The sequence below is a fragment of the Saimiri boliviensis genome, chromosome 1, assembly GCF_048565385.1.
Source record: "Saimiri boliviensis isolate mSaiBol1 chromosome 1, mSaiBol1.pri, whole genome shotgun sequence".
Taxonomy (NCBI): Eukaryota; Metazoa; Chordata; class Mammalia; order Primates; family Cebidae; genus Saimiri; species Saimiri boliviensis.
In genome coordinates, this window is record NC_133449.1 from 32,090,024 (window position 1) to 32,117,978 (window position 27,955).

The window sequence follows — 27,955 nt, forward strand, 5'->3', positions numbered from 1 at the left end:
AAATACACTCTTTTATTTTTCTTACAATTTCAGAATTTGATGTACTGAGTTATTAAAGTAGATTATACACATTTAGCATGGTTAGAAACTAGGTGTCAACTTCTCAGTGTTTTCTTCTTAATAAGTTAGCTTAACAGGCTGGGGATAATTTCACAATAAAATGGCAACTTAACTCCTGTTTCCAACATTGAAATTTGAAAATTTTCCTTTTTGAAAAATTACTTATACATCTGGCACTCTGTATCTGTGGGTTTCACATCCCAGGAGTCAACCAGCCTCACAAACAGCCAATCATAAATTGAAAATATTTGAGGGGGGAAAAAAAACAATAAAAACCAATATAACAATAAGAAAATACACAAATAAAAAAAATGTGGTGGCTCATGCTTATAATCCCAGCGCTTTGAGACCACATGTAGTGGCTCACACCTATAATCCCAGCACTTTGAGAGGCCAAGGCAGGAAGATCACTTTAGCCCAGGAATTTGAGACCAGCCTGGACAGTGTAACAAGACCACAAGTCTCCAAAAATTTTTTTTTAAAAATTAGCTTGGTGCAGTGGTGCACACCTTGGTGCTACTCAGGTGGCAGTACTCATGAGGCTGAGGCAGAAGGATCACTTTAGCCTAGGATTTGGAGGTTACAGTGAGCTATGACTGTACCACTGCACTCCTGCCTAGGTGACAGAGTGAGACTCTGAAATAAGCAAGTAAATAAATAGTATTTGCATGGCATTTATATTGTATTAGGTTTTATTAGTAAACTAAAGATCATTAAAAGTATATGGGAGGATGTGAATAAGGTTATATACAAATACTATGCCACTTTATATAAGGGATTTGAATCTGTTGATTTTGGCGTCTGTGGGAGTCCTTGAACTAATCCCCCGCAGTTACCGAGGGATGGATGACTGTATGTGTGTCTGTGTATTTATGTGAGTTTGTGTATATATGGATGTGTTTGTATGTGTGAAATCTTTTGACAGATTTTGAATTAATTGGATAGAGAACTCAGGATTTGGTAGTTTTAAAACTCTGCAGGTGCTCGTACTGTGCAACCTAGGGTAAGACCTTTTAGTTTAGTTGCCAGCAAATTGTTTCTTTAGGCAAATATTTTGTTACCATTTCAAAAGAGAAGAGTGTAAAAAACAATTGAATCAAAATTTTCCTTCAACCATTTTATGGCATCTGTGTTAAAAATCACACAAGTTCCCAAGTTAACAGGAAATTTTAGATTTTTAGGCACATAAATCATTGATATTAAGCAAAATTAAGTTTACTAATATTTTTATCCTCTAGAAACAGCAGTAGATAGGCAGATCACCTTTCCTTTGTCTCCAGCTCTTAACATTGAAGTGGAACAAAATGGGAAACCGTCCCTGGTTGATTTGAATGAAGAAATGCAGCACATGGATGTAGAGGAATCACAGTGTGAGTTAAATTATAGAGCTGTTGTCCATGACAGTAAAAGGAGTAGTGATCTGAATGCAACATGTCGGGCAAGATTTCCTTATGGCTTGCAAAAACTTGGTTTCAAGAACATGATTAAAAAATAACCTATAATTCTGCTTTGGCAATATGCTTTAACTTTCAGCTCATCATTTGTGAACACAGCTGCGCTAATACTTGCATTATTGGTTTTTAGTATCTTGGGATTTGAAATCAAATCATGGTTTTATAATTTTTTTTGAAAATAAAGGTGAATTGTAAATATGGGAATGGAAAGCAACATAGTAAATAAGATAATTGATTATAGTTTCTTAGCATGACAACGAATTCTTATTTTAACACATTCTGAGTATGTGTGGTGGTATTATTTGTAAATGGGATGATATTTAGTTATTAGATATTATATTTTAAATAATTTAAATGAAAAATGTGTATTTTTCTTTTTAGGTCTTAGATTATGTCCATTTTTGGAGGACCATAAAGAGGACATTCTGTGTGGGCCAGTATGGCTTGCTAGTGGCCTTGATCTATCAGGGCATGCTGGAATGTTGACGTTAACAAGCCCCAAACTTGTTAAAGGTGAAGTAATATATTTTACAAAAGTAGAATTAATAATACCACAGTTGTAAAAAGATGAAAAACAAATTGATATTTAAAAAAATAAGATTGTTTTCTTTGGGACTTTCGTTAGAAATTTGATCAGTTTTCTGGTAGCTGAGGTCATTTCTTCTCATAGGTTACTATATAGTTATCTGATCCTACTTTTTGTGTCTTAGCGTCTCAGTGCTTTTTGAAAGAAACATTGAAGAAATGACTACAGGATGACTTAGTGTGACATAACAGAGCCCTTTTGAGTAAGCAGACATTATGTTCTGCAATTTTCACCCTTCCTATCACATCAGAGTCCTATCTCTTCAGAGTTTTATTATATATTTTTACAGTTTTTTTCCCCTAAAAGAGGGTTTGTTTTTTTTTTGTTTGTTTTTTGAAACAGCTTCACTCTGTCATCCAGGCTGGAGTGTAGTGGCATGATCTCTGCTTCCTGCAACCTCCACCTCCCAGGTTCAAGTGATTCTCCTGCCTCAGCCTCCCAAGTAGCTGGGATTATGCCGAGCTCATTTTTGTATCTTTAGTGGAGATGGAGTTTCACTATGTTGGCCAGGCTGATCTGGAACTTCTGACCTGAAATCATCTGCCACTTTGACCTCCCAGAGTGTTGGGATTACAGGTGTGTGCCATTGCACCTGGCCAAAAGAGATTTTTGTTTTGTTTTTTTGAGACAGTCTTGCTCTGTCTCCCTGGTTGGAGTGCAGTACTGCAGTGTCAGCTCGCTACAACACCTGCCTCCCAGGATCAAGCAGTTCTTGTGCTTCAGCCTCCTGAGTAGCTGGGACTACAGGCGTATGCCATAACACCTGACTAATTTTTTGTATTATTCGTAGGGGTGATGTTTCACCATGTTGCCCAGGCTGGTCTCGAACTCCTGAGCTCAGGCATTCTGCCTGCTTCGGCCTCAGAAAGTGTTAGGATTACAGGCGTGAGCCACTACTCTAGGCCAAAAGAAGGTTTTTATTAGAAGAGCTTCGACAGTATCATATACAATGATTTGAGTGTCATAAACAAATGCAAATTATAATGAATGTTTTAAAAATGAGCTATCATGTACATGATAAATAGATATATCAGCAATAGGATGTTTTCAGCTTTTGTTTCCTGCAGGTGAATTAAAAAATACCAACACAAAATGACTGGTTGGATTGTTGAAGAAATTTGGATGTGGGGTGGGATGTAGAGATCCTTCTCCAACCCAAGGAAATAGCTGCATATCCACTATTTTAATTTCTGTACATTTCCTTCCTAACATTTGTCCACATTCACACATATACATTTAATTGCAGACATAGTAGAGATAAAGTGTCCTTTATCTGAAATGCTTGGGACCAGAAGTGTTTCAGATTTCAGGTTTTTTTCTGGTTCTGGAACGTTTGTGGTATGCTTAACTAGTTCGGTATTCCTAACCCAAAAATCTAAAATGTGAAATGTTCCAAGGAGCATTCCTTTGAGCATCATATTGGCTCTCAGAGTTTTGCATTTTGGATTTTCAGATTAGGGATACTCAGTCTGTATTTATGGAAGTTTTGTGCTTTCTTATTGTCATTAAGTTTTTGAGATGTTATGTGTTAGGTTGCATGCTAGGATACAGTACTGAACAAAAACGAATAAAACCCCAAAATTGTTTAGATTATAAATTAGTTTTGTTCAATGAGAATGTGAATCTTACATTTTTATGTGGAAATAAAAATATTGGTGTTTAAAAATTTTTAAAAATATTTAGAGGCACATTCTCCCTGTGTTGCCCAGGCTAGTCTCCAGCTCCTGAGCTCAAGGGATCCTCCTGCCTTGGCCTAGGAGGATTACAGGTTTGTAATCTTCCTTGGCCTAGTGCTAGGATTACAGGTGTGAGCCATCATGCCTGGCCAAAAATACTGATTTTGACAAAATGGGAGTATAGAATTACATGGCATATGTTTGGAAAGCTTCAATACTGTTAAAGTATGAATTTTCATAGAATATACTAAGATTTTTTTTTCATAAAATTCTCCCCAACATCTTTGAAACTGAACAAGATGAGTGCTAAGTTTTTATGGAAGAGTAAAGGGGTAACGCTGGCCAAAGAATTTTGAAACAGAATGTCAGATACTACAACACAGAGAATTGTACAGTAGTGTTAAGAAAAATGTAGCAGTGTAGTCCTAGCATAGCAGGCAGGTAGCTAAGTAGAATGATAGCGTTTGTAATCATGAAAAGATGTAATACCTGCTTATGCAACAGTAGACCCATAGTTTGCTGGCAGATGTAGTAATTTGATGATAATTAAGAAATGTATTTTATATATAGATGATATAATATGATCCCAATTTAGTTAAAACAATACAAAACACATACTAGTGATGATAATTATTTGAGTGCTTTCTCTGTGCCAAGCACAGTTAACAGTGGCTTAATTAACTCTCAGGTAGGCATTATTAGTCCCATTTTACATTTGAGGAAACTGAGCCACAGAGAGGAAAATTTGTCACATGCCTAAGAGCCGTCATTATTCAAACCCCGGTAGTGACTCCAAATTCTGCATTTCACATTTTTTTTTTTTTTGAGATGGAGTTTCACTCTTGTTACCCAGGCTGGAGTACAATGGCGCGATCTCGCCTCACTGCAACCTCTGCCTCCTGGGTTCAGGCAATTCTCCTGCCTCAGCCTCCTGAGTAGCTGGGATTACAGGCACGCGCCATCATGCCCAGCTAATTTTTTGTATTTTTAGTAGAGACGGGGGTTCACCATGTTTACCAGGATGGTCTCGATCTCTTGACCTTGTGATCCACCCGCCTCGGCCTCCCAAAGTGCTGGGATTACAGGCTTGAGCCACCGCGCCTGGCCCACATTTTTAACTGTCAGTACTGTAACACTATGTGTATATGTGCACACATAATGTGGATGTGTGTACATGTATGCGTAAGAAGATTGGATGGATATACGTTCTGTAATTATCTGGATGATAGCTTAATGACAGTTTTGTTGTGTATGTGTAGTTTACAACATTTTTACCATTAAAATGAATAATATTGGGGAAAAGATAATGGTTTTATACTGTTCATATCATTTTTGTGTTTGTTGTTCTTTGCTGCCAGCATATGAAGGTGGTTTAACTTTCTTCTGCTCAAGCAATATAATTTGAAAGTTCTGGTCTACTGTACTTTTTGTGGAATTAGCTGTTGATCTTGTTCTATGAAGATGAAAAACAGTGGAATTCGTTGGTGATTCACTTATTTTCCCTATTCTCTTCCACTTCTCTAGGTATGGCAGGAGGAAAATACCGTTCATTTTTAATCCATGTCAAGGCAGTGAATGAAAGAGGAACAGAAGAGATTTGTAATGGTGGTATACGTCCTGTAGTAAGGCTTCCATCTCTAAAACACCAAAGTAACAAGGGTTACTCACTTGCTTCACTTTTGGCAAAAGTTGCAGCAGGCAAGGTATAAAACTGTCATTTTGAACAATAACAATACTATTTTAAGAAACATTGTGGTTCAGATTTAACATACTTTTAGAAGTAGTGTGACTCTTCAGTGATGTTTTGCTATAACTTGGTTTGTTTGTGTTTTTTCTTTGGAGTGACTTAAATGTATTTAAGAAGAGAAGTGTTTTGAATTAACTTTATTATTTTATTTTATTTATTTCACATTTTCGAGGTGGAGTCTTCTTTCCCCCAGGCTGTGGTGCAGTAGTGCAATCTCAGCTCACTTCAACCTCTGCCTCCCAGGTTTAAGCCATTCTCCCACATCAGCCTCCTGAGAAGCTGGGATCACAGGCATCTATCACCATGCCCAACTAATTTTTGTATTTTTAGAAGAGACGGGGTTTCTTTCACTGTGTTGGCCAGGCTGGTTTCTAACTCCTGGCCTCAGGTGATCTGCCCACCTTGGCCTCCCAAAGTGCTAGGATTACCGGGGTGAGCCACCACGCCCAGCCTGAATTAACTTTAGGCAAATTACCTAGCTTTTATAATGTATACTGAGTAGGGAGTAATTGTTAGCAGATATTTCCCTTTATAATTATCTTAGACCATAGTATTTATTTCTTTTGGTATGAGAGTTTCTTCATATGCTCTCTGTTGGCAACTCATAACCTTGTTTTTGGTGAATATTTTGGGAGCATACAGAAAAAGAAGTTGGGAAATAATTTTATGACAGGTTCTAATCTTCATGGTTGATTTTCTGAAAGTAGCTGTGAACTGCACAGCTCTTTATAATTTCATTTATCTTAGATTTCCTGGAACTCAGGAAGGAGGTTTTGTTTATCATCATTATTCATGAGGAATCATACTGATACTTATCAGTAACACCCGTCGTCTTACATATATATATAGGTCTTCCAGTTTTTCAAGAACTTCTGTGTACTTTATCTGATGTAATCTTCAGTATAACTCTGAGGTGGACACAGCAGGTTCTGTTATCTCCATTTTTAAAATATTGAAAGTGAGCGAACTTTAATTTATTTATTTATTATATATTTTGAGACAGAGTCTTCTTCTGTTGCTCAGGCTGTAGTGCAGTGATACGATCTTGGCTCACTGCAGCCTCCACCCCCTGAGTTCAAGTGATTCTCTTGCTTCAGCCTCCTGAGTAGCTGGGATTAAAGGTGCCTGCCACCATGCTCAGCTAATTTTTGTAATGTTTTGGTAGAGATGGGGTTTCTCTGTGTTGGCCAGGTTGGTCTCAAACTCCTGAGATCAAGTGATCTGTCTGTCTTGGCCTCTGGAATTATAGGCCTGAGCCACCACACCCAGCCTCACGTAATTATTTTAAATGCAATAATGGGGAGTTGGATCAGGACTTTGGTTTTATCATCTGTAATTATTGGGTTATTACCTTTAAAATAGTGGCTGTGTCTTTCTTTTTTCCCCTATTATAATTCTGGAGAAAAACATGTACTGAATGTGAGAGTAAAAGCTATCATTTTAATTTGAGATTTATGTTTTTTTTTTTTTTTGAGACGGAGTTTCGCTCTTGTTACCCAGGCTGGAGTGCAATGGCGCGATCTCGGCTCACCGCAACCTCCGCCTCCTGGGTTCAGGCAATTCTCCTGCCTCAGCCTCCTGAGTAGCTGGGATTATAGGCACGCGCCACCATGCCCAGCTAATTTTTTTTTGTATTTTTAGTAGAGACGGGTTTTCACCATGTTGACCAGGTTGGTCTCGATCTCTCGACCTTGTGATCCACCCGCCTCAGCCTCCCAAAGTGCTGGGATTACAGGCTTGAGCCACCGCGCCCGGCGAGATTTATGTTTTGATAGCCGTAATTCAGTTATTTTTCTTTATTTTATAACTAATAGCAAAGAGTTTTTAGTGTAGTTTATTTTTAAAATTTACTATTTTTAATGTTTAGGAAAAATCATCTAATGTTAAGAATGAAAATGCAAGTGGTACCCGTAAATCTGAAAACCTCCGGGGCTGTGATTTACTTCAAGAGGTCTCAGTCACCATTCGAAGATTTAAGAAAACTTCAATTTCTAAGGAAAGGTAATTTCATTGTATTCTCTCGCTATTCTTACTGTAATAAAAGTACAAAACATAAGAGCACACACACATACACATACAGATGTAGAAATCTTTTACCTAAAAATTTTTGTTCTCCGTTTTTCTTAAATAATTGTAATCTTGATGAGAGTATGAGTTGTCTTTATATTTCATTGGTTTATTTCTGGTGTCTACACAATGCTTGTTATATAGTAGGAATGGATGAAAGATAATAATTTGACATATAGTCATCAGGCAAGGGAGCGTGTACCTATAGTCCCAGCTACTGAAGAGGTGGGGGTAGGAGGATCACTTGAACCCAAGAGTTTGAGTGTAGCCTGGACAACAGAGGGACACCCAATCTCTGGAGGAAAAAAAACAAAAAGAAATTACACACATTTCTTGTTACATAATAGCACATTATTGTAAATGTGATTTCTTTAAAATTTTTCTACAAATGAAATACTCAACATATAGCTATTAATTTTATTTTTAAAGGTACTTGTGATGTTCATGATTTAAAATGAAACATTGCATGACCATCTAAGTTGTGATAGCTTTAGTTGTTCTGTTTTGGTTGGTAATGTATTTATATTTCTTTTTTTGTAGAGTGCAACGATGTGCCATGTTACAGTTTTCAGAATTTCATGAGAAGCTTCTTAACACTCTTTGCAGAAAAGCAGATGATGGCCAGATCACAGAACATGCCCAGAGTCTTGTGTTGGATACTCTCTGTTGGTTAGCTGGAGTTCATTCAAATGGACCTGGAAGGTTAATAATTAAAATTTTGCTTACCACTGTTGATTGCCCTTTGGATGTTATGATTTAAAGTTCAAGATGAGTCTAAATGTCTGCTATTGTTTTGCAGCTCAAAGGAAGGAAATGAGAGCCTACTTTCCAAAACACGGAAATGTCTTTCAGACATCGTACGTGTTTGCTTCTTTGAGGCAGGACGAAGTATAGCCCATAAGTGTGCCCGATTTCTAGCCTTGTGCATTAGGTTGGTGTGTTTTTAAGTTGAAAGCATACTTTCTAGGTACAGTTGCGATTTAGTGAGTAATACCTTGTTTATAGTGTAATGTGATCCTGTTTAATGCATCTATAATTTAAGAGAATTTCAAAACTTGATGAGGATTGTTGATAATCTTAGCAAGAATTTTGGGTTCTAGGGGTAAAGTATTATGTTAAATAAGTCTATTTAACTTACAAGAAAAGAAGTCCACTGAGCTTCTCTGCCTATTAGTAGCAGTTTGGAGAATTTGGCAAGGGAACTCTTCACCCCTTTCACTCCCTACTTTCCTTTATTGTCTTTTCTTGCCCCAAAGTGTTTTCTCTGTTACGTAAAAATCTTACCGACTTTTTCTGTAGCATTGTGCAGATCCTTTTTTCTAAACCCTGAAACAAATTAGAACAGTCTCCCCTGATTCCCAGGAAATGTGTTCCAAGAACTATTCCCTGCCCCCACCCATCCAGTGGATACCTGAAATTGTGGATAGTACTGAGCCATATATATATTATTTTTTTTTCCTATTGTCTCTCTCTCTTAAAATATCTTATTGTACTGTACTCACCTGTGTTTGGACTACACTTGACCACGTATAACTGAAACTGTAGAAGTTGAAACTGCATATAAGAGTTCCTAATATTTAAGGTTCCTACTTGCTACTGTATCTAGGAAGTGTCAAAGAACTGATGGTCAGTATTGACTGTTGTAAAGATAATGGTTTAATGCATAAGAAAATATTTACAGAGATCCTTAGTATAATCAGTCCCTACTCTCTTTTGGTATTTTATAGAGCTTTAAGGTAGGTTTTTCTTTTAATCAGTATAGAATACATTTTAAAGATTTATAAGTACCACACCAAGTTTAGGGTTGAATTTAGACCTTGAGTAATGTCCTTACAATTTTTCTTTTTAAAAATTTTTTCAGTAACGGCAAATGTGACGCATGTCAACCAGGATTTGGATCTGTTCTATTGAAGGCTTTACTTGATAATATGTCATTTTTACCTGCAGCAGCAACTGGTGGTATGTAAAATTATATAGTTATAGTCATATGGAGCATCTCACATGTATACTTAGGATTATTTTGTAACTTTTTTCTCTATGAAAGTTCACTTTTCTGTAGCTTATCTGTAGTTTTTGAAAGGATCAATAAATTGTGACTGGGTGGGCATATACGCTGTCAACAATACTCCAAAGAAAAGGTTCATGTGACAGTTATGTAAATATCAAATCATCTTCATAACTGTTTTTCAGTACTTCATTACAATCATTGAGTTGTTTGGATGTTTACTGACTGGGATGTGACATAAATAAGTAAAACAGTGCAGATGTCATTGCACTTGCATATATTATATGCGATTATGTAACTGGGTTTTTTTGGGTGCTGGTGAGGCACAGCTCGCCTGAGAGAATGTTGTAGGTTTTTGGTTTTCACCTTCTTACGAATGAAAGAGGATTACAGCAGGTGGGCTGTAAGCTTGTAAAGTAAATACCGAACCCAAGAAGTGTTACAGAAAGGTGATTTTATTTAGGTAAAGAGGGGGGAAAAAGGAGGAGAAGAGAGAACTTCCATCAAGAGTGTGGAAGGGGAATCTGGCCGGTGTGGGGACAAGGACTTTTAACATGGGAGGAATTCCCTCCTTCTCTAAGCAACCCTCCCCACCCCCAAATGAAAAGAGTTCCTTTAAACTTCTGCTGGGTTGTTTAAACTTCCGCTGGGGTCATTGATACTTAGTTTCTTCCTGCGCCTGTGAAATTCAAACATAAACTGTTAAATCTCTCAGATGGAGATAGATGTGAGGGGGGCATAGCACTGGGAAGTTTTTGCCCTTAAAACTATGCCCCCTTGTGGACCCGGAAAGAGAACACATTTTCTTAATTGGTAGGGACTGTGACAAACTGGAATTTCCTAAAAGGGACCAGTTTTTTTTTTTTTTTTTTTAAAAGCACCTGAGGACCTTGTTGAAATGCTTTCAGAGTGAATGTGGCCGGGTGCGGTGGCTCATGCCTGTAATCCCAGCACTTTGGGAGGCTAAGGTGGGCGGATCATGGGGTCAAGAGTTCAAGACCAGCCTGAGCAATATGGTGAAAACCCCCATCTCCACTAAAAATACAAAAAAATTAGCTGGGCGTGGTGACGCGCTCCTGTAATTCCAGCTACTCAGGAGCCTGAGGCAGGAGAATCGCTTGAACCTGGCAGGCGAAGGTTGCAGTGAGCTGAGATTGCGCCATTGCACTCCAGCATGGGTGACAGAGCGAGACTCTGTCTCAAAAAATAAAAAAAAGAACGAATATAATTGGAGGTAGAGAGTAGAATGATGGCTAGCAGAGTCTGTGTAGGTGAGCGGGGTTTGAAGAGAGGTTGATAAATTAGTATGAAAATATGGTTAAAGGAAATAAGTTCTAGTGTTTGATAGCACAGTAGGGTGACTATAGTTTGTGGTATATTTCAGAATAGCTAAAAGAGAACATTTGAAATGTTCCCAATGCGAAGAGATGACAGGTATCCTAAATACCGTGATTGATCATTATACATGGCATGCATATATCAAAACATCACATGTACCCCCATATATGTGCAGTTATTGTTTATCAAAAAAGAATGAATGTAGTTACCAAGTAGGAATTCATAAAGCAATTCTCTAAAATAACACATATGTAAGATAATAAAGATTTTTAAAGATTCTTACTGTTTTTTCTAGTATATGGTGTAATATGAAGGGCCACTAATTTGGCCTCTTAAGCCAAATTTTATTTATTGATAGACATTTCTCACAATCTACTTTTTTGTTTGTTTGTTTGTTTTTGTTTTTGTTTTTAGAGATGGGATTTCACCATATTGTTCAGGCTGGTCTTGAACTCCTAACCTCAGGTAATCCACCTGCCTCGGCCTCCCAAAGTGCTGGGATTATAGGCGTGAGCCATCATGCCTGGCAAAATCTGTTTTATTAAAAAACCATTCAAGCTGGGCACAGTGGCTCACACCTGTAATCCCAGAATTTTGAGAGGCCATAGAAGGAGGATTGCTTGAGTCCAGGATTAAAAAAAAAAAACTCATTCAACAAGTTACCTCAGTGAGTTACATATTTCATAAAGATTTCATCTTTGTGTTAAACAAACAAACAAAAAAGAATGTTCAGAATTATTAAAAAGTTACATCATTTTCTTAATTTAGATAGAGTGTTTATATTTACATTGAATATATTTTGGCTACAACTATTAACTATTAACTAGAACATTTTGACTCAGTTGCTCATTATGGTACTCTCTAATGTTTAAAAGTTTCTTAAGGATAGTTTTAAAGATAGGATGCTTAAATTTTGGCATGTACTTAGCAGTTAAACATCTCAAGTTTTGTTAAAAAATGTGAAAATACACTGTCATCATCATCTTTTAAGCCATGTTGATCTGTATCTAACGCATTATAGAATAATTGTATTCCCCATTCATTCACTTAAGTGGGTCGCTTGAAGCTGACTGCTATCCACTATTTTTAAAAATTTTAGTACAGAGTAACAGTATTTTATGAAGGATGATTTGTAGGACCTGCAGTCTCCTCACTTTTTCAGCTATTTCAAAGTGTCCCTGAGAGTCATCTCACATTACTGTACACCTAAATGCCTATGTTGGCTTGATAAAACTCTCCAGAAATATTTGAAATTCTTAGTGTAAGACTGCCTCAGGGTGTTGTTTATATTTTAAGTTTCTCTTTGATCCCTCCCAGGAGTTGGTCTTTGTAAATTACCTGTAAGATTTTTTTTCCAGAAAAAGGAGTATATTTCTAGCAAAAGGAAGTATGCTGATAAATAGGTAATCTTAAATTCTCATTGTTAAAGAAAGAAAAAGAAACATTTTGTTGTTTTTTTCCAGGTTCCGTCTATTGGTATTTTGTCTTACTGAATTATGTGAAAGATGAAGATCTGGCTGGCTGCAGTACAGCTTGTGCATCTTTGCTTACTGCAGTGTCCAGACAGTTACAGGACAGGCTAACACCAATGGAGGCTTTACTTCAGACAAGGTATTTTAGTGTATCTGATGACTTAATAATATTCATCTCTGAGTATGATCACACCTTTGCAGAGAACTGTTATTTAATATATATGCTGAAAACAGTATTTTTTTTACAAAAATGTTTAGTTTATACTTTTACCTTTTTCCACATGATAATAGCCTGAGGTTTTATTTTCTTCTGTTTTTTCAGAAATTACTATGAGAAATTACTATGAGGTGTCTTTAACAGTTTGATAAATACTTATGATGGTTATCCAGAGTGCTAATTTTATTTAATACTGCAAAGTCATATTCTCTGCTAATGGAAGAAGAATGTAATGTGTCTATTTCTCTATGCATTTTATAGGTGTAATTACATTAATCACTTTTTGTCCCATTACTAGTATTATTCTACCTACTACTTATATTTCAAAACTTTTAACATGATGAATTAAGCAATAGTAAAAGATTAGATTTCAGTTCTTGTCCGATTGTGTATGTTTGAAGTAGAGAATTCCTCCATTTAGAGCAGAGATTTTATAATTTTCTAGATTAGATGTTTTGATTTTGATGACATTTTACTCATAGCCTTTGTACTTTAGGCTATGTCATAATGATTGAGGGGAGAGAATAGTGCCTAATGCCCCTTGCTTCAGTCTGCAGGTGGCAGTCTTAGTACCTTAGTTGCCAGTTTATTGGAATCACATTTCTTGAGTCTCTGGACAGTGTCTTTTAGAGTATAGATTTCTGGGAACATAGTTGAGATTCACTGAATTTGATGGGTCAGATCTAGTCATCATCTCCCTCTGCCCTGTTAGTCAGACTGCTTTTAAAACTAAGTAAATAGGTAATTTGTTAATTAGATGGCTGAAAGGAAAATTGTTAGCACATTATTTTATTTTTCAGATATGGATTATATAGCTCACCATTTGATCCAGTCCTCTTTGATTTGGAGATGAGTGGCTCTTCTTGTAAAAATGTTTATAACAGCAGCATTGGTGTCCAGTCAGATGAAATTGATTTATCAGATGTCCTTTCAGGTAGTGATTTCTTTTATTAAAGGAAATTCTGAATGTTGTATCTTGGATTTAAGTTGCCATTTGACTTAATAGATTGTAGTCACTTATGTATTTGTATGTATTTAGAAAACTAAAATTCCTTAGAACTTAACATCTGAATCGTTAAAATGTTTGCTGGAAGGTTTTAACTTCGTCTTTCCCCCTCCAGAAAATTCCAGTATGTTAAAGTCATACTTGAAAGGGTTGTGACTTTGATTTTTTGCTTTTGTTATTCATTTCATTTCAGTGTGATTTTCATGCTTATAAGAGACTCTTTAAAATTTTATTTATTTGTTGTAGCCTTTTCAGTTTTATTTGATGTGCCTTTGCCATCTCTGTAAAGTTAAAAAACATTTCTTATTTCTAAAACAAATTAGTAACAAATACTTACTGTAATAGGTAAGGATGCACAAACAAAAGATAATTTTCTGCCGGGCGCGGTGGCTCAAGCCTGTAATCCCAGCACTTTGGGAGGCCGAGGCGGGTGGATCACGAGGTCGAAAGATCGAGACCATCCTGGTCAACATGGTGAAACCCCGTCTCTACTAAAAATACAATAAAACTAGCTGGGCATGGTGGCGTGTGCCTGTAATCCCGGATACTTAGGAGGCTGAGGCAGGAGAATTGCCTGAGCCCAGGAGGCGGAGGTTGCGGTGAGCCGAGATCGTGCCATTGCACTCCAGCCTGGGTAACAAGAGCGAAACTCCGTCTCAAAAAAAAAAAAAAAAAAAAAAAAAAAGATAATTTTCTGCATCTATCACTTTCTTGAGGTAAACTTTGTATACATTACATATATCCTTCTATAATTTCTGAAGAATGTTTTTTGGATGTATCCATAACACTATTTGCATAATCTTTTTCTTTCTTTTTTTAATGGGTACTCTCCTCAGTAAGATGTATAATCTTTTTAAGTGCTAAAATTTGCTGTTTATTTTTGTTAGATAAAACAGTGACTATTTTATTTTTTTCTTCCATCTAATCGCACGTATTCCAAGTATTGTTAGGAAACCAAAAATGTTAGAAAATTGCAAACAGATTAACGTAATAACATTTTGGTAAACTTTGAGAGAGAAATTCAGTTTTGTTGAAAAGTAACTTAGGAGATGTAAAAAAAGCAAAATAAAAAAATCAAATACAGAAATAAAATTGAACTGTAAAATGCCAAAACCCTAACCTTTCTACACTCTTAGGTTACTGTTGTTAACTGGATGTTTAGTTATTTAAACTTGTTTGTGGCCCATGTTCGTTAATACAGTTTCTAATGAAGGATGATACTACACGTACCGGTGTGTCACGTGCTTTTTAATTGCTTATGCTGCCTTGAATATATTTGTTATTGCTCTATTTGATGACTTAGGCTCTAATTGCCTTATGCCTGTCCTACCATTTTCTGTCTTTTCTATTCAAGTGATACATCAATTAGGTCATTACAGTTTATTTTTGGAACTAAGAGGAGAGGCTAGAACTAGAGATACAGGTGCCTTCAGTATACCAGAAGAAACAGTTAAATTTGTTAGGGTGAAAGTGTAAGGGAAACTCTGTAAGGTTCGTTCTAAGCTCTGAGGTAGTCAAGTTTGCAACTGAGTAAAGAAGACTCAGAATAAGGGATTTAGAAATCATGTTATGTCTCCACATTAATGTCTCCTCATGTTATTCCTCATTATCAGTTCCTCTACAGCATTTTTTTTTTTTTTGAGGGGGTTGGTGGTTAATGGCATCAGTGGCACAAGACAGAAATGTGAGTGTCATCCTTGATACCTGTATCTTTCTTATTACCCACATTGAGAGTATCACCATATGGCACCCATTTTTTCACCAGTGTATACATTTGTTCCACTCTATCCATGGGGAATTGGTGCCAGGACTCCTCACAGAAAACAAAGTCTGTAAATACTCAAGTCCCTTAAAAAAACAGCTGTAGTGCATTTCTTACATCACTTAGAATACCTAATGCAATGTTAATGGTATGGGAGTAGTTGTTATACTATATTGTTTAGGGAATAATGACAAGAAAAAAAGACTGTACATGTTCGGTACAGACTCAGCCATTCATTTTTCCCCTTGAATATTTTCTGTCTGTAGTTAGTTGAATCCATACATGCCAAACCCACAGATAAAGAGAGCTGACTGTATTCCAAGTTTGTTCACTTTCTTACCTCCCATCATCACAAGATTACAGTGTAAGTTACAGTCAACTTGAACCCAGACTACAATAGTAGCTTTCACACTGGTCTACCTACCTCTGTTTTTGTCCCACTTCAGTACTTTCTTCACATTGCATTGTGTGTGATCTTTCAAGTACTTTACCTTTCTCGTCAGAATACTTTTCATTTCTTCCCATTTTCTGAAGTTTGCAGTTTCTAATACAGGATATAAAATCCTATATCCTATATGATTTGGCTCTCTTTTCCTTGCCATTTTATCTTGTGTCATTGTCTCGTTTAGTCTTGTTTAGCCCTGTGATTCTCAAAGTGTGTTCAATAGACCGCCAAACAGTTACTGAGATTATTTAGGGGACATATATGGCCATAACTATTTTCATGATAGTAGAATGATGTAATTTGTCTTTTTGACTTCATTGACATTTGTATTGATTGTGAAAAAGCATGATGTTATTTACTGTGCACTTGAAATAAAATGTCAGTCATTTTAAAATGTCCTTGATGCAGTAAAAATTATTAAAATTTTAACCCATGAATATACATCTTTTATTCTGAGATGAATGAGAAATATACATAGAGTACTTCTGTGGCATGACAAAGTACCATGCTTGTTTCATGGAAATGTGCAATTGAGTTACAAGCCGAAGTAGTTGCTTGTTTCTTGGAATGCCGTTTTTATTTGCAGTAATGACTGGCAGACTAACTACGCTCGTTTACACTGTATTATTTGGCAGTTGGTTTTTTGAGAAATGAATGAGAAACATCTTTCCCATAGTGAGCTTGATAGCTTCCTGATATGTAGACTTTTCTGATGAGATCTGTCATTAGAGAGTATAATTTTCCAATTTTGGATAATGTGTCAATATTTGGAATATTTGTATACACTGGTGAACCAATATTTTCTGATAAATGCATGATGTTTCACCATTATGCATGGGTAAAATTCCTTAAAAGTAAAAGATATATTAGTTCATCTTAATGTAACAGAGTTTGAGGAGTTCACTGATAAGATTTCAGATACCACATTGTAACCTTTAAGAAATTACCACTTGTCGCTGGGCTTGGTGGCTCACACCTATAATCCCAGCACTTTGGAAAGCCGAGGCAGGCAGATCACAAGATCAAAAGATGGAGACCATCCTGGCCAACATGGTGAAACCCTGTCTCTACTAAAAATAGAAAAATTAGCTGGGCATGGTGGCATGCCTGTAGTCCCAGTTACTCAGGAGGCTGAAGCAGAAGAATCACTTGAACCCGGGAGGCAAAGGTTGCAGTGAGCCGAGATTGCACCACTGCACTCCAGCATGGAGACAGAGTAAGACTCTGTTGCAAAACAAACAAACAAACGAATAAAAAACTGCCACTTGTCAAGTTTTTGAATATGCAAGTATGTTAAAATATTTTTTGTCCAACTACATATTATTTGGGCCAGATTTTTTCACCTAAAACAACATACTGGAACACATTGAATGCAGAGTCAGGTAGGAGAATCCAGCCATCCTCTGATACTCCACATTTTAAAGAGATTTTTAAATAAGTAAAACATTGTCACTTTTTAAACTAAATTATTTTTGCTTTAGAAAACCAGTACTTTTCATCAAATTATGCCATTTTAACATTTCATGGGTTTATTATTAAATGAATTAATAATTAAAATTAAACATCTTGAAATACCTACTATAGTAAATACTAGTAAAACAATGGGAACAAAAGCTTTTCAGGGTTCTTCATATTTTAAAAATATGTAGAGGGATCTTAGAATTGAGAACTGTTCCTCTAGCCATATTCTTTCAGTTCCTTAAATGTGCCATGTTTCTTCACTGTGGAGATTTCGCTCATGTTCTTTCTGCATGTCTTTTCTCCCACTTCAAGAGAACAAATGTATAGAACTCTTATTCTTCCCATGAATCTCCTCATTTCATCAGGGAAACATTTTATTACCCCATCACTTAGAATTGATTTCCCCTTGACTTATTAGTCTTTTAAATATCTCTTAAGTAAAACCTTGCAGCTTAAAAAAAAAAGTTACATCGTTTAATTTCTTTTTTTTTTTTTTTTTGGAGACGGAGTTTCGCCCTTGTTACCCAGGCTGGAGTGCAATGGCACGATCTCGGCTCACCGCAACCTCCGCCTCCTGGGTTCAGGCAATTCTTCTGCCTCAGCCTCCTGAGTAGCTGGGATTACAGGCACGCGCCACCATGCTCAGCTAATTTTTTGCACCATTAGTAGAGACGGGGTTTCACCATGTTGACCAGGATGGTCTCGATCTCTTGACCTCGTGATCCACCCGCCTCGGCCTCCTAAAGTGCTGGGATTACAGGCTTGAGCCACCGCACCCGGCCCTTACATCGTTTAATTTCTAATAACCACTGACATACAATATAATCTTCATAAGGACTGAAACCTATCCTTTTGCTTTTCTGCCTCCTAATTCTTGTATTAAGTGTGTGATAAATATTTTTTGGAACATGTGTCAGGTCCTATGCTGACCCCCAATGAGACATTGGAAAACAAGATTATGACAGTTTATGCTTGTATTTGATAGTCGTTCAGCTGTTAATGACAGTTTTTAAATCTCCTATTCTTTTTTATCTGTGATTTCTATTTTGCTTTGTCTTTCAAAGAATTCTGTTTAAATGAGTGCTAATTCCAAAAAAATGGGAAAGTAGCGAATATAATCCTTGCCCTCCTAAACTGCATACACAATCACTGTAAATTCATTTTTGTTGTCCCCTCCAGTCTTCTTGCTGTAGTTTTATTTGTCATGTAGTAATGGCTACAACTACATATGCTAGCTTAAATTATTTTTACGATAATGAAGTAGTGTGCTTCATTGTAAAAAATTGATAATATGAACAAAATACAAGCGACTGTGTATAGATAGATTTTGTTAATATTTTTAAATGTTCGTCCTTTGTTTTGTGTCTTATGTTTATGCAGTTGACATAATCTGATTTTACATATACCCAACAGATAAGGTGATAGCTAATATGTGTAGTTGATTTACTACTTTTTTCCTTCATTTGAGATTCAAATCACTTGTTACTGAATATAGGTTTCATGTTAATAGGAAACTACCACTCATGTTTCTATTAATGTGACAGGCTACTAAGTTCCTTTTATGCAGATCTGCTTTTGTAGCAGGGAAACTGGTGTCTGCTGTTTTGTCAGCTTTCTTTAATACCATGCCCATGATTCAAACACTGTGTAAGAGTTATGCATTTGGAGCTGCTACACTGGAAAGATGGCAGAGCAAGAGCAAAGAAAAATCCCTTTGGTTTCAGAAAATCTCCTGAAAAAGAGGAAGGCTTATCAAGCCCTCAAAGCCACTCAGGCAAAGCAGGCACTTTTGGCAAAGAAGGAGCAGAGGAAAGGAAAAGGGCCCAGGTTTAAGCGATTGGAATCATTCCTGCCTGATTCCTGGCGGCAGACACATGACAAGGTGCGTGTCAGACGACTGGAAGTGAAGCCTCACGCCTTGGAATTGCCAGATAAACATACTTTGGCCTTTGTTGTACGCATTGAAAAGATTGATGATGTGAGTTTACTGGTGCAGAGAACCATTGCAAGACTTTGTCTAAAGAAAATTTTTAGTGGTGTCTTTGTAAAAGTCACTCTCCAGAACCTAAAAATGCTTCGTATGGTGGAACCTTATGTGACCTGGGGATTTCCAAATCTGAAGTCTGTCCGGGAACTCATTTTGAAACGTGGACAAGCCAGGGTCAAGAATAAGACCATCCCTCTGACAGACAACACTGTGACTGAGGAGCACCTGGGAAAGTTTGGTGTCATTTGCTTGGAAGACCTCATTCATGAAATTGCCTTCCCAGGGAAGCATTTCCAGGAGATCTCATGGTTCTTGTGCCCTTTCCACCTCTCAGTGGCCCGTCATGCTATCAAAAATAGAGTGGGCTTCCTCAAGGAGATGGGCACACCTGGCTATCGGGGTGAACGCATCAATCAGCTCATCTGCCAGCTGAACTAGAACCAGGTGCTGAACTGCAATAAATTTTTATCAATGAAGTGGAAGCATGTGTTTTTGGGTTTGGAGAATTTGTATCAAGTATCTTCAGAGAAGATTATTTTCTGCTTTATCTTTAAAACTGGAAAGGAAGGGTCAAAGAAAAGACAGTAGCTGGCCAGGCACGGTGGCTCATGTCTGTAATCCCAGTACTTCCTCCTGCTGAGGAAGGCAGATCACCTAAGGTCAGGAGTTCGAGACCAGCCTGACCAACATGGCGGAACCCTGTCTCTACTGAAAATACAAAAATTAGCGGGCATGGTGGCCCATGCCTGTAACCCCAGCTACTCGGGAGGCTGAGGCAGGAGAATCTCTTGAACCCGGGAGGCAGAGGTTGCTGTGAGCCATGATCGCACCATTGCACTCTAGCCTAGGCAATGAGCGAAACTCTGTCTCAAAAAAGAAAAGAAAAGCAGTAGCTTATGTTCATGGCAAGCACCTCTCATCACAGTCCAGTTCCAAGGAAGAATTCCAGCGTGTTCTACATTGGCTGCTGCCTTGTCTGAAATCAGCACATTCCGTGGAGGAAGGAGTTCTGCTTTGCTGCATCTCTTGTCCTAGGGTTTAATGTTGGTAATCGAGTAACTCTAGCATTTGTACATGGCTCCCTAAGACTCCTGCAGCAGTGGACAAGCCCAGGGACATAATTGAATCTGGTGATTCCTGGGGCCTTGTGAGAAAGACTTGAAATACACGTAAGAAGAAAGGTACAAAAATAAATGTTTACTTGTCTCTGGAAAAAAAAAAAAAAAAAGTCATGCATTTGTATGTTCATATTGAAATTGCAGCTATAATTATTGTTATTACTATTGCTTTTTAAAATTATCTTCACATATTATCAAACTTGTCTTTTGCCATTAGGAAATGGAAAGGTCAGTAGTTGCACAGCTGCGGAGGGCAGTTTCACATCTCTCACTGGACTTTTGGAAGTTGAACCCCTGCACTTCACTTGTGTGTCAACTAGTGATGGAACCAGAATAGAAAGGGATGATGCAAGTACGTTTACTGGTATATACCTTCTTTTATTATATACTTTTTGCAGTAATAAAGTGGTATTTAAGTATTTAAACATCATTTATAATTATGTATGTTTCATTGCTATTAAGTGGAAATTTATTTATGGGAGGGACATTTTGGGGAAATACAAATCGTTTATTTTCTTTTCCAAGTCAATTCATAGGTTTTCTTACTCTGTACCCACTTAGAACACTGTTTTAAATCATTTTGTTTTTATGTGTATGCACTTTCAGAAATTGTTTTAATTTGAAAAATATCAATTGTGATGGAAATAAAAGGAAGAGTAAAAATATACTACATGTTTCTACTACTGAATGATGTTTTGAGAAGGTTGAAATGAGTAAAGAGGGAATACTTTTTTTCCAACTAGTTTAAAACAACTTTGAATATTTGAGGCACTATTTGGGTTTGTTGAATATGTGATGTTCTTGGTGTGTTAAATAAATACCTTGACTTAAAAATTAAGTTTTTGACCATCAGTCAGTGGAAACTTGTGTATTTTCTTTCTTGTTTTCTGTGATTTTATTTTCTTCCTCATGTAGGAAGATTGGTGTTTATTTACAGTTACTGCTATTGCAGCAGAAATAATTGAAGTATTTCAATTAAGAAGATTGGTTTATGATTTTCTGTCTGGATTAGTCATTGAAGGGTTTGAATATTGTCTTGATGTGATTCTTCGGCTGGTGGTTTTGTGGAATTGGGTACCACCTTAGTCTCAACATTTTAACAAAAATCAAAAACAACAATGCTAGAGAAGTCATGAAAAATTTAATCTTAGCATCTGATTCCAGAATAGCAAGAAGTTTTAAAAAGAATATATCAGTTCTTTATTTTAGTGTCTTTAGGAATTGCCTTATATATCCGATTGTGGAAGTAACTACTGAAGTGAAATTCATATTTTATGTAGCTGAATATGAGCTTTTTAAATAAAAACCTAGTATTTCTTTCATATGGAGATTCTAGAAAGTTCAAAATTAATTTGTATTTGTTTTCTTGGACAATTAAAATTATTTTGTAGAAACTTTTACATTTATGCTAGAATAGAAACATGCCATGACAAAAAATTTGAACTTTCAGAAAATTATTTGATTATAAATCAGGCCCTTTCGTGGAACTGTCTTGAAATTAAGTATCCTGGTTTGTGACAAGCCTGGTCAACATGGTGAAACCTCATCTCTGCTAAAAATACAAAAATTATAGCTGGGTGTAGTGGTGGGAACCTGTAGTCCTAGCAACTTGGGAGGCTGAGGCAGGAGAATTGCTTGAATCCAGGAGGTGGAGGTTGTAGTGAGTGGAGATTGTGAGACTCCTTCGCAAATTAAAAAAAAAAAAAAAAGAAATTAAGTATCCTGGACTTTCATTTTAAGAAAATTCATGTTTTTGAATAAGTAATGCTTTTAGAAGGCACATAATTGGTTTTCTTTCTTTTTTTTTTTTTTTTGAGATGGACTTTTGCTCTTATTGTTTACTGGCATGATATCAACTCACTGCAACCTCTACCTCCAAAGTTCAAGTGATTCTCTTGCCTCAACCTCCCATGTAGCTGGGATTACAGGCACTTGCCATGCCTGCCTAATTTATTTTTGTATTTTTAGTAGAGATGGGGTTTTGCCATGCTGGTCAGACTGGTCTCGAACTCCTAACCTTGTGATCTGCCCACCTTGGCCTCCCAAAGTGCTGGGATTACAGGCATGAGCCACGGTTCCCTGCCCAGAAGGCACATAAATTTTTTTTTTTTTTTTTGAGATGGAGTCTTGCTCTGTCACCCAGACAGAGTGCAATGGCATGATCTCAGCTCACTGCAACCTCTGCCTGCTGGGTTGAATCAATTCTCTGTCTCAGCCTTCTGAGTAGCTGGAATTACAGGCTCCCACCACCATGCCCAGCTAATTTCTTATATTTTTAGTAGAGACGGTGTTTCACCTTCTTGGCCAGGCTGGTCTTGAACTCCTGACCTCGTGATCTACCTGCCTCTGTCTCCCAAAGTGCTGGGATTACAGGCTTGAGCCACCGAACCTGGCCCAAGGCATGTAATTTTTAAAAGATAAAAGGGGGCCAGGCGCGGTGGCTCAAGCCTATAATCCCAGCACTTTGGGAGGCCGAGGCGGGTGGATCACGAGGTCAAGAGATCGAGACCATCCTGGTCAACATAGTGAAACCCCGTCTCTACTAAAAATACAAAAAAATTAGCTGGGCATGGTGGCACGTGCCTGTAATCCCAGCTACTCAGGAGGCTGAGACAGGAGAATTGCCTGAACCCAGGAGGCGGAGGTTGCGGTGAGCCGAGATCGCGCCATTGCACTCCAGCCTGGGTAACAAGAGCGAAACTCCGTCTCAAAAAAAAAAAAAAAAAAAAAAGATAAAAGGTTAGGTTTTAAAAAGTATTTCTTCACACTCCCTACCCATTTCTCCCCACGCAAAGCAAGCAGTGGAATCAGTTTCTTGTCCTTACAGTCTGTGTATATACATGCCATCATTTCTCTATTTCACCCAAATTGAAACTACTGCCTACAGAGAGATTTCTAATAAATGTTAAGGCAAAGTGCTGACTAGTGATTATAAGGAGATGAAAGATGATGATAGTCTTTCATCTTCCTGTTTACTTTTTTGAAACATATTAATATTATGAAATAAAATACCTATGGAGAAAAGTGCAGAAAATAATTGCATAGCTCAGTAATTTATCATGATACACACTGTTTGTGTGACAACCGATAAGTAAAGAAAGAACATATTCAGCACCCCAAAAGGTGTCTTCGTGACCACTTCTGTTTTCTCCAAAAGGTAAACATCATCCTTTTATAGTAATTGCTTCTTGGTTTTTGTGTATTTCTTTGAATAACCACTTAATGATGCATTTCTGAACAGTGGTTGAGATGGTCTGTATAACATAGAATTACACATGTATGTGTGTTTGGTCTGCCTTCTTTTGAATCCTACACTTATGATATTAATCTGTATTAATCTGTATCATTGCATATAGACAGTTGGTTCTTTTTCATTGGTGTTTAGGATTCTGTTGTCCAATTAAAACAAACTTTGTATACCCACTATTGGTTTTTATACCAGTGACAGACATTTGAGTTGTTTCATTGTGGACATAATAGAACTGTTGGACATACTTTTGTCTTGAATATTAATGTGGAAGTTGATTAACTGCTTCATAGGGTATTCATATATTCAGCTTCAGTAAGTGAGTAATCTTTCTCCTATTGGTTTCTATTTAAATTGCTGTGGAGTCAAATACGCAGATTATTGATCTTGCAAAATTTGTTGAGGATTGTAGAGGGTCAAATTCTATAAATATTCCATGCATACTTAATAGTGTTAACTCTGCACTTGTTGGTGAAGTGTTCTCTATATATCCTTTTGGTCAAGTTTGCTAATTGTGTTCTTCAAATTCTCTGTCTTTATTAGTTATTTTAACTGTTTGTTTTTTAGTTGATTAGGCCACTATGTTAAAAAACTGTAGATTTATTTTTTGTCATCGATTTTTATACATTTCGAGACCATCGTATAAATTTAGAATGGTTGTGTCTTTCTTGGGAATTCTTTGATCATTATGAATTATTTATTATTATTATTTTTTGAGATGGAGTTTGGCTATGTGGCCCAGGCTGGTCTTGGGCTCGAGTGATCCCCCTGCCCCTGTCTTGCAAGTAACTGGGATTGCAGGCATACACCACTGCACCTGGTTTGAGTTACCTTTTTATCTTAAGTTTGCTCTTTCTCCTAGTATTTACCTTGTCTGATGTTTACTTAGCTAACACTAGCCTTCTTTGGCTGCTGTTGTATGGTATATGTTTCCCATCTTTTTACTCTCACCTTTTCAGTTTTCTTTATGTTTTAGATACACTTTTTGTAAGTGGCATGTAGTTGAATTTATTAAAAATTCAGCCTGGTATTTTTCTCTTTCAGTGGGAGAAGTTCAGTTACATTTAGTGTAATTAATGATATGTTCCTGTTTAAGTCTACCATGATTTTTTATATGTACTGTTCAATTTCTCATTGTCCTGATGATTGGTTACATATTTCTTTTTCCTCATTTTCTATTTTTAGGATTAATTGTATTTTTTGTTGTTCAATTTTTCCATTTTTTCCCTGAACCCTTCTTTTAGAAATTATATGATTGAGATCACAATATATATTCTTGATTCTAGAAGTATATATTAATTCCCATAATACATTAGTATAATTTTATTATTCAATATTCACTTGGATTTACCTCATAATTCCATTTTCATTGCTTTTTATTCCTTTGTCATTGAGCTTTTATCTGGTATGCTTTTTCTGAGGTCTGAAAAATACTCTTAAGATCTCTTTTTATTCTTAGGTACTGGTGACACATTCATTTACGTTTTTTGAGAAAAAGTTCGAAGTTTTATGAATAATCTAATGAACAAGCAGGATAGTCATTATCCGAATTCCAGTATCATTATTATTTTTTCACATTTGTCTATTTTTTTCTTTGCCAAAATACTTCAAAGCAGATCTAATAACTGATGCCATTTTTATCATACTCACCTAAATTAATTCTAATTTATTGTGAAAACAGTGTTGTCAATTAAATTAACAATCAGTTTTGTGGTGTCATCTGATTTTCAGTGTATGATTAAACTTAATATAATGAAGAATTTGGTAGGGATTCTAAGTTACTACTTATTTTTACTAGTGATTTAAAGGTAATCTTTCCTTGTCTTTTAGCTTACATGGTATTTGTTAGACGTCATCTGTCAGTCTTACTGCTTTTGAAAGGTCATTTCTCAAATTTTCTGAGGTTGCCCTTCTCTTTTATTGCTTTCAGAATTTTTGTATGATGTTCCTACACGTGGTTTCATTTGTGTTTATTCTGCTTCAAATTGATAGGACTTCTTGAATCTTTAGTTGATATCTCCCTGAAGTTTGAGATGGTATCTTCCAAAGCTTTAGAGAAATAGCCAGTTACCTCTTTAAATATTGTTTCTGCTCTATTTTATCTCCTCTCTCTGTCTCTCTCTCTCTTTTTTTTTTTGACAGAGTCTTGATATGTTTCCCAGGCTGCAGTGCAGTGGTGCCATCTTGGGTCACGGCAACCTGCGCCTCCCCAGTAGCTGGGATTATCCTGCCAGCCTCCTGAGTAGCTGGGATAAAGGCATGTGCCACCATGCCCAGCTAATTTTTGTTAATTAATTTATTTATTTACTTTTTGGAGACGGAGTCTTACTCTGTCGCCCAGCTTGAAGTACTGGAGTGCAATGGTGCGATCCCGGCTCACCGCGACCTCCGCCTCCCGGGTTCAACCGATTTTCCTGCCTCAGCCTCCTGAGTAGCTGGGACTACAGGTGTGCGCCATACATCCAGTTAATTTTTGTATTTTTAGTAGAGATGGTGTTTCACCATGTTGGCCAGGATGGTCTTGATCTCATGACCTCGTGATCTGCCCACCTTGTCCTCTCAAAGTGCTGGGATTGCAGGCGTGGGCCACCGTGCCCTTCCAATTTTTGTATTTTTGTTAGAGATGGGGTTTCACCATGTTCGTCAGGCTGGTCTCAAACTCCTGACCTCTCTCTCAGGTGATCTGTCTGCCTTGGCCTGCCAAAATGCTGGGATTACAGATGTGAACCTCTTTGACCGGCCTTTCCTCTCTTTTTGACTCTTCATTTTTATATACATTATATCTCCTCATGATCATAACTGATTTTAATTATTATGGATATTTTCTTCTAATCCATCTTTTTAAATATTCTATCTTCTGGTATCTAATCATTTATGGGAAAACTACCCTTCTCCCACTTTATTGCAGTGTTGCCTCTAGTAAGCATCTCATATATGTATAGGTCTGTTTCAGTTTCACTGGTCATTTATTTGGCCTTTTATTAATACTCTATTATCTTTTTTTTTTTTGATGTAGAGTCTTGCTCTGTAGCCCAGGCTGAAGTGCAGTGGTGCAGTCTTGGCTCACTACAGCCTTACTTATTGGGCTCAAATGATTCTCCAGCCTCAGCCTCCCGAGTAGCTGAGATTATAGATGTGTGCCACCATTCCCAAATAATTTTTATATTTTTAGTAGAGATGGGTTTTGCCATGTTGTCTCAGCTGGTCTCAAACTCCTCAGCTCAAGTGATCTGCTGGCCTTGGCCTCCCAAAGTGCTGGGGTTACAGGTGTGAACCACTGTGCCCAGCTTCTATTGTCTTAGTGTAACTTTATGTTAAGTGTTTATATCTGATAGTAAAAATCCACCAATGTTCTTTTTAGGTGGATTTTAAAAATTGATTTTCTAGGCCGGGCACAGTGGCTCAAGCCTGTAATCCCAGCACTTTGGGAGGCCAAGGCGGCTGGATCACGAGGTCAAGAGATCGAGACCATCCTGGTCAACATGGTGAAACCCCGTCTACTAAAAATATAAAAAATTAGCTGGGCATGGTGGCGCATGCCTGTAATCCCAGATGCTCAGGAGGCTGAGACAGGAGAATTGCCTTAATCCAGGAGGCGGAGGTTGCAGTGAGCCAAGATCGTGCCATTGCACTCCAGCCTGGGTAACAAGAGCGAAACTCCGTCTCAAAAAAAAAAAAAAAAAATTGATTTTCTAAATTATTTAAAAATAAAAAAAATTCACAGTGTTATGCAGTTATCACCATTTTCTAATTCTAGAACATTTCCATCACTACAGAAACAAACTCCTCATCTACTAGTGTTTTCACCACTTCTTCGCCAACCCATCCAATCTCCTGGGAACCAGTAGTCAGTTTTCTGTATTTATATTTGCCTACCGTGAATATTGCATATAAATGGACTCATAGAATATGTCCTTTTTTGTGTGACTACTTAGCATAATACTTTCAAGTTTCATCCATTTAGCCTGTGTCAGTAAATAGTACCTTTTCTGGCAAAATAATTGCATTTTGTTGAGACATTGATCTGTGGGTGAACATTTTAGTTGATTTTTTCTTTTTGGCTATTATGTCTAATGCTGCTGTGAACATTTTTGTATAAGTTTTTCTTTGTTTTTGTTTTTTTGGTCAATGTGTGTTTTCAGTTCTCTTCGGTGTGTACCTACCTACCTGTGAGTACAACCTGTGAATATTCTTTTTCTTTAAGATTGTCTTTGCTATTCTAGGTCTTTTGTATTTTTGTTTGAATTTTAGATTTAGTTTGTCATTTTCTGTACAAAACGATTGTTTTTAAAAGTTAGGGCCTGTAT

General features: G+C 36.9%; 2 protein-coding genes across 13 annotated transcripts in view; both read left to right on the forward strand.

The window, feature by feature from the left end:
- BIRC6 (baculoviral IAP repeat containing 6) overlaps positions 1 to 27,955 on the forward strand; it is a 267,531-nt gene that overhangs the window by 84,635 nt on the left and 154,941 nt on the right. For 7 of the 12 annotated variants that reach the window (XR_012516772.1, XM_039475325.2, XM_074395728.1 and 4 more), the window contains exons 14-23: positions 1,299 to 1,430; positions 1,896 to 2,027; positions 5,301 to 5,479; positions 7,391 to 7,524; positions 8,131 to 8,292; positions 8,390 to 8,521; positions 9,452 to 9,549; positions 12,397 to 12,544; positions 13,423 to 13,556; positions 20,619 to 20,765. Coding sequence is in view for 11 of the 12 variants with exons in the window: in XM_039475325.2 (XP_039331259.2) it covers positions 1,299 to 1,430; positions 1,896 to 2,027; positions 5,301 to 5,479; positions 7,391 to 7,524; positions 8,131 to 8,292; positions 8,390 to 8,521; positions 9,452 to 9,549; positions 12,397 to 12,544; positions 13,423 to 13,556; positions 20,619 to 20,765 (1,398 nt within the window). In the remaining variant the exon portion in view is untranslated. The remainder of the gene's footprint in view (positions 1 to 1,298; positions 1,431 to 1,895; positions 2,028 to 5,300; positions 5,480 to 7,390; positions 7,525 to 8,130; positions 8,293 to 8,389; positions 8,522 to 9,451; positions 9,550 to 12,396; positions 12,545 to 13,422; positions 13,557 to 20,618; positions 20,766 to 27,955) is intronic. The other 5 variants (XM_039475333.2, XM_039475337.2, XM_039475342.2 and 2 more) reach the window with 4 other exon arrangements.
- On the forward strand, positions 13,565 to 20,612 carry LOC101030931 (ribosomal protein uL30-like). Its single transcript, XM_074395735.1, has one exon. The coding sequence runs from the start codon at positions 18,981 to 18,983 to the stop codon at positions 19,719 to 19,721; it is 741 nt and encodes a 246-aa protein (XP_074251836.1). The 5' UTR covers positions 13,565 to 18,980; the 3' UTR covers positions 19,722 to 20,612.

Excerpts from the sequence above, each read along its gene's own strand:
- LOC101030931 (XM_074395735.1), top strand. The coding sequence starts at position 18,981 with ATGGCAGAGCAAGAGCAAAGAAAAATCCCTTTGGTTTCAGAAAATCTC.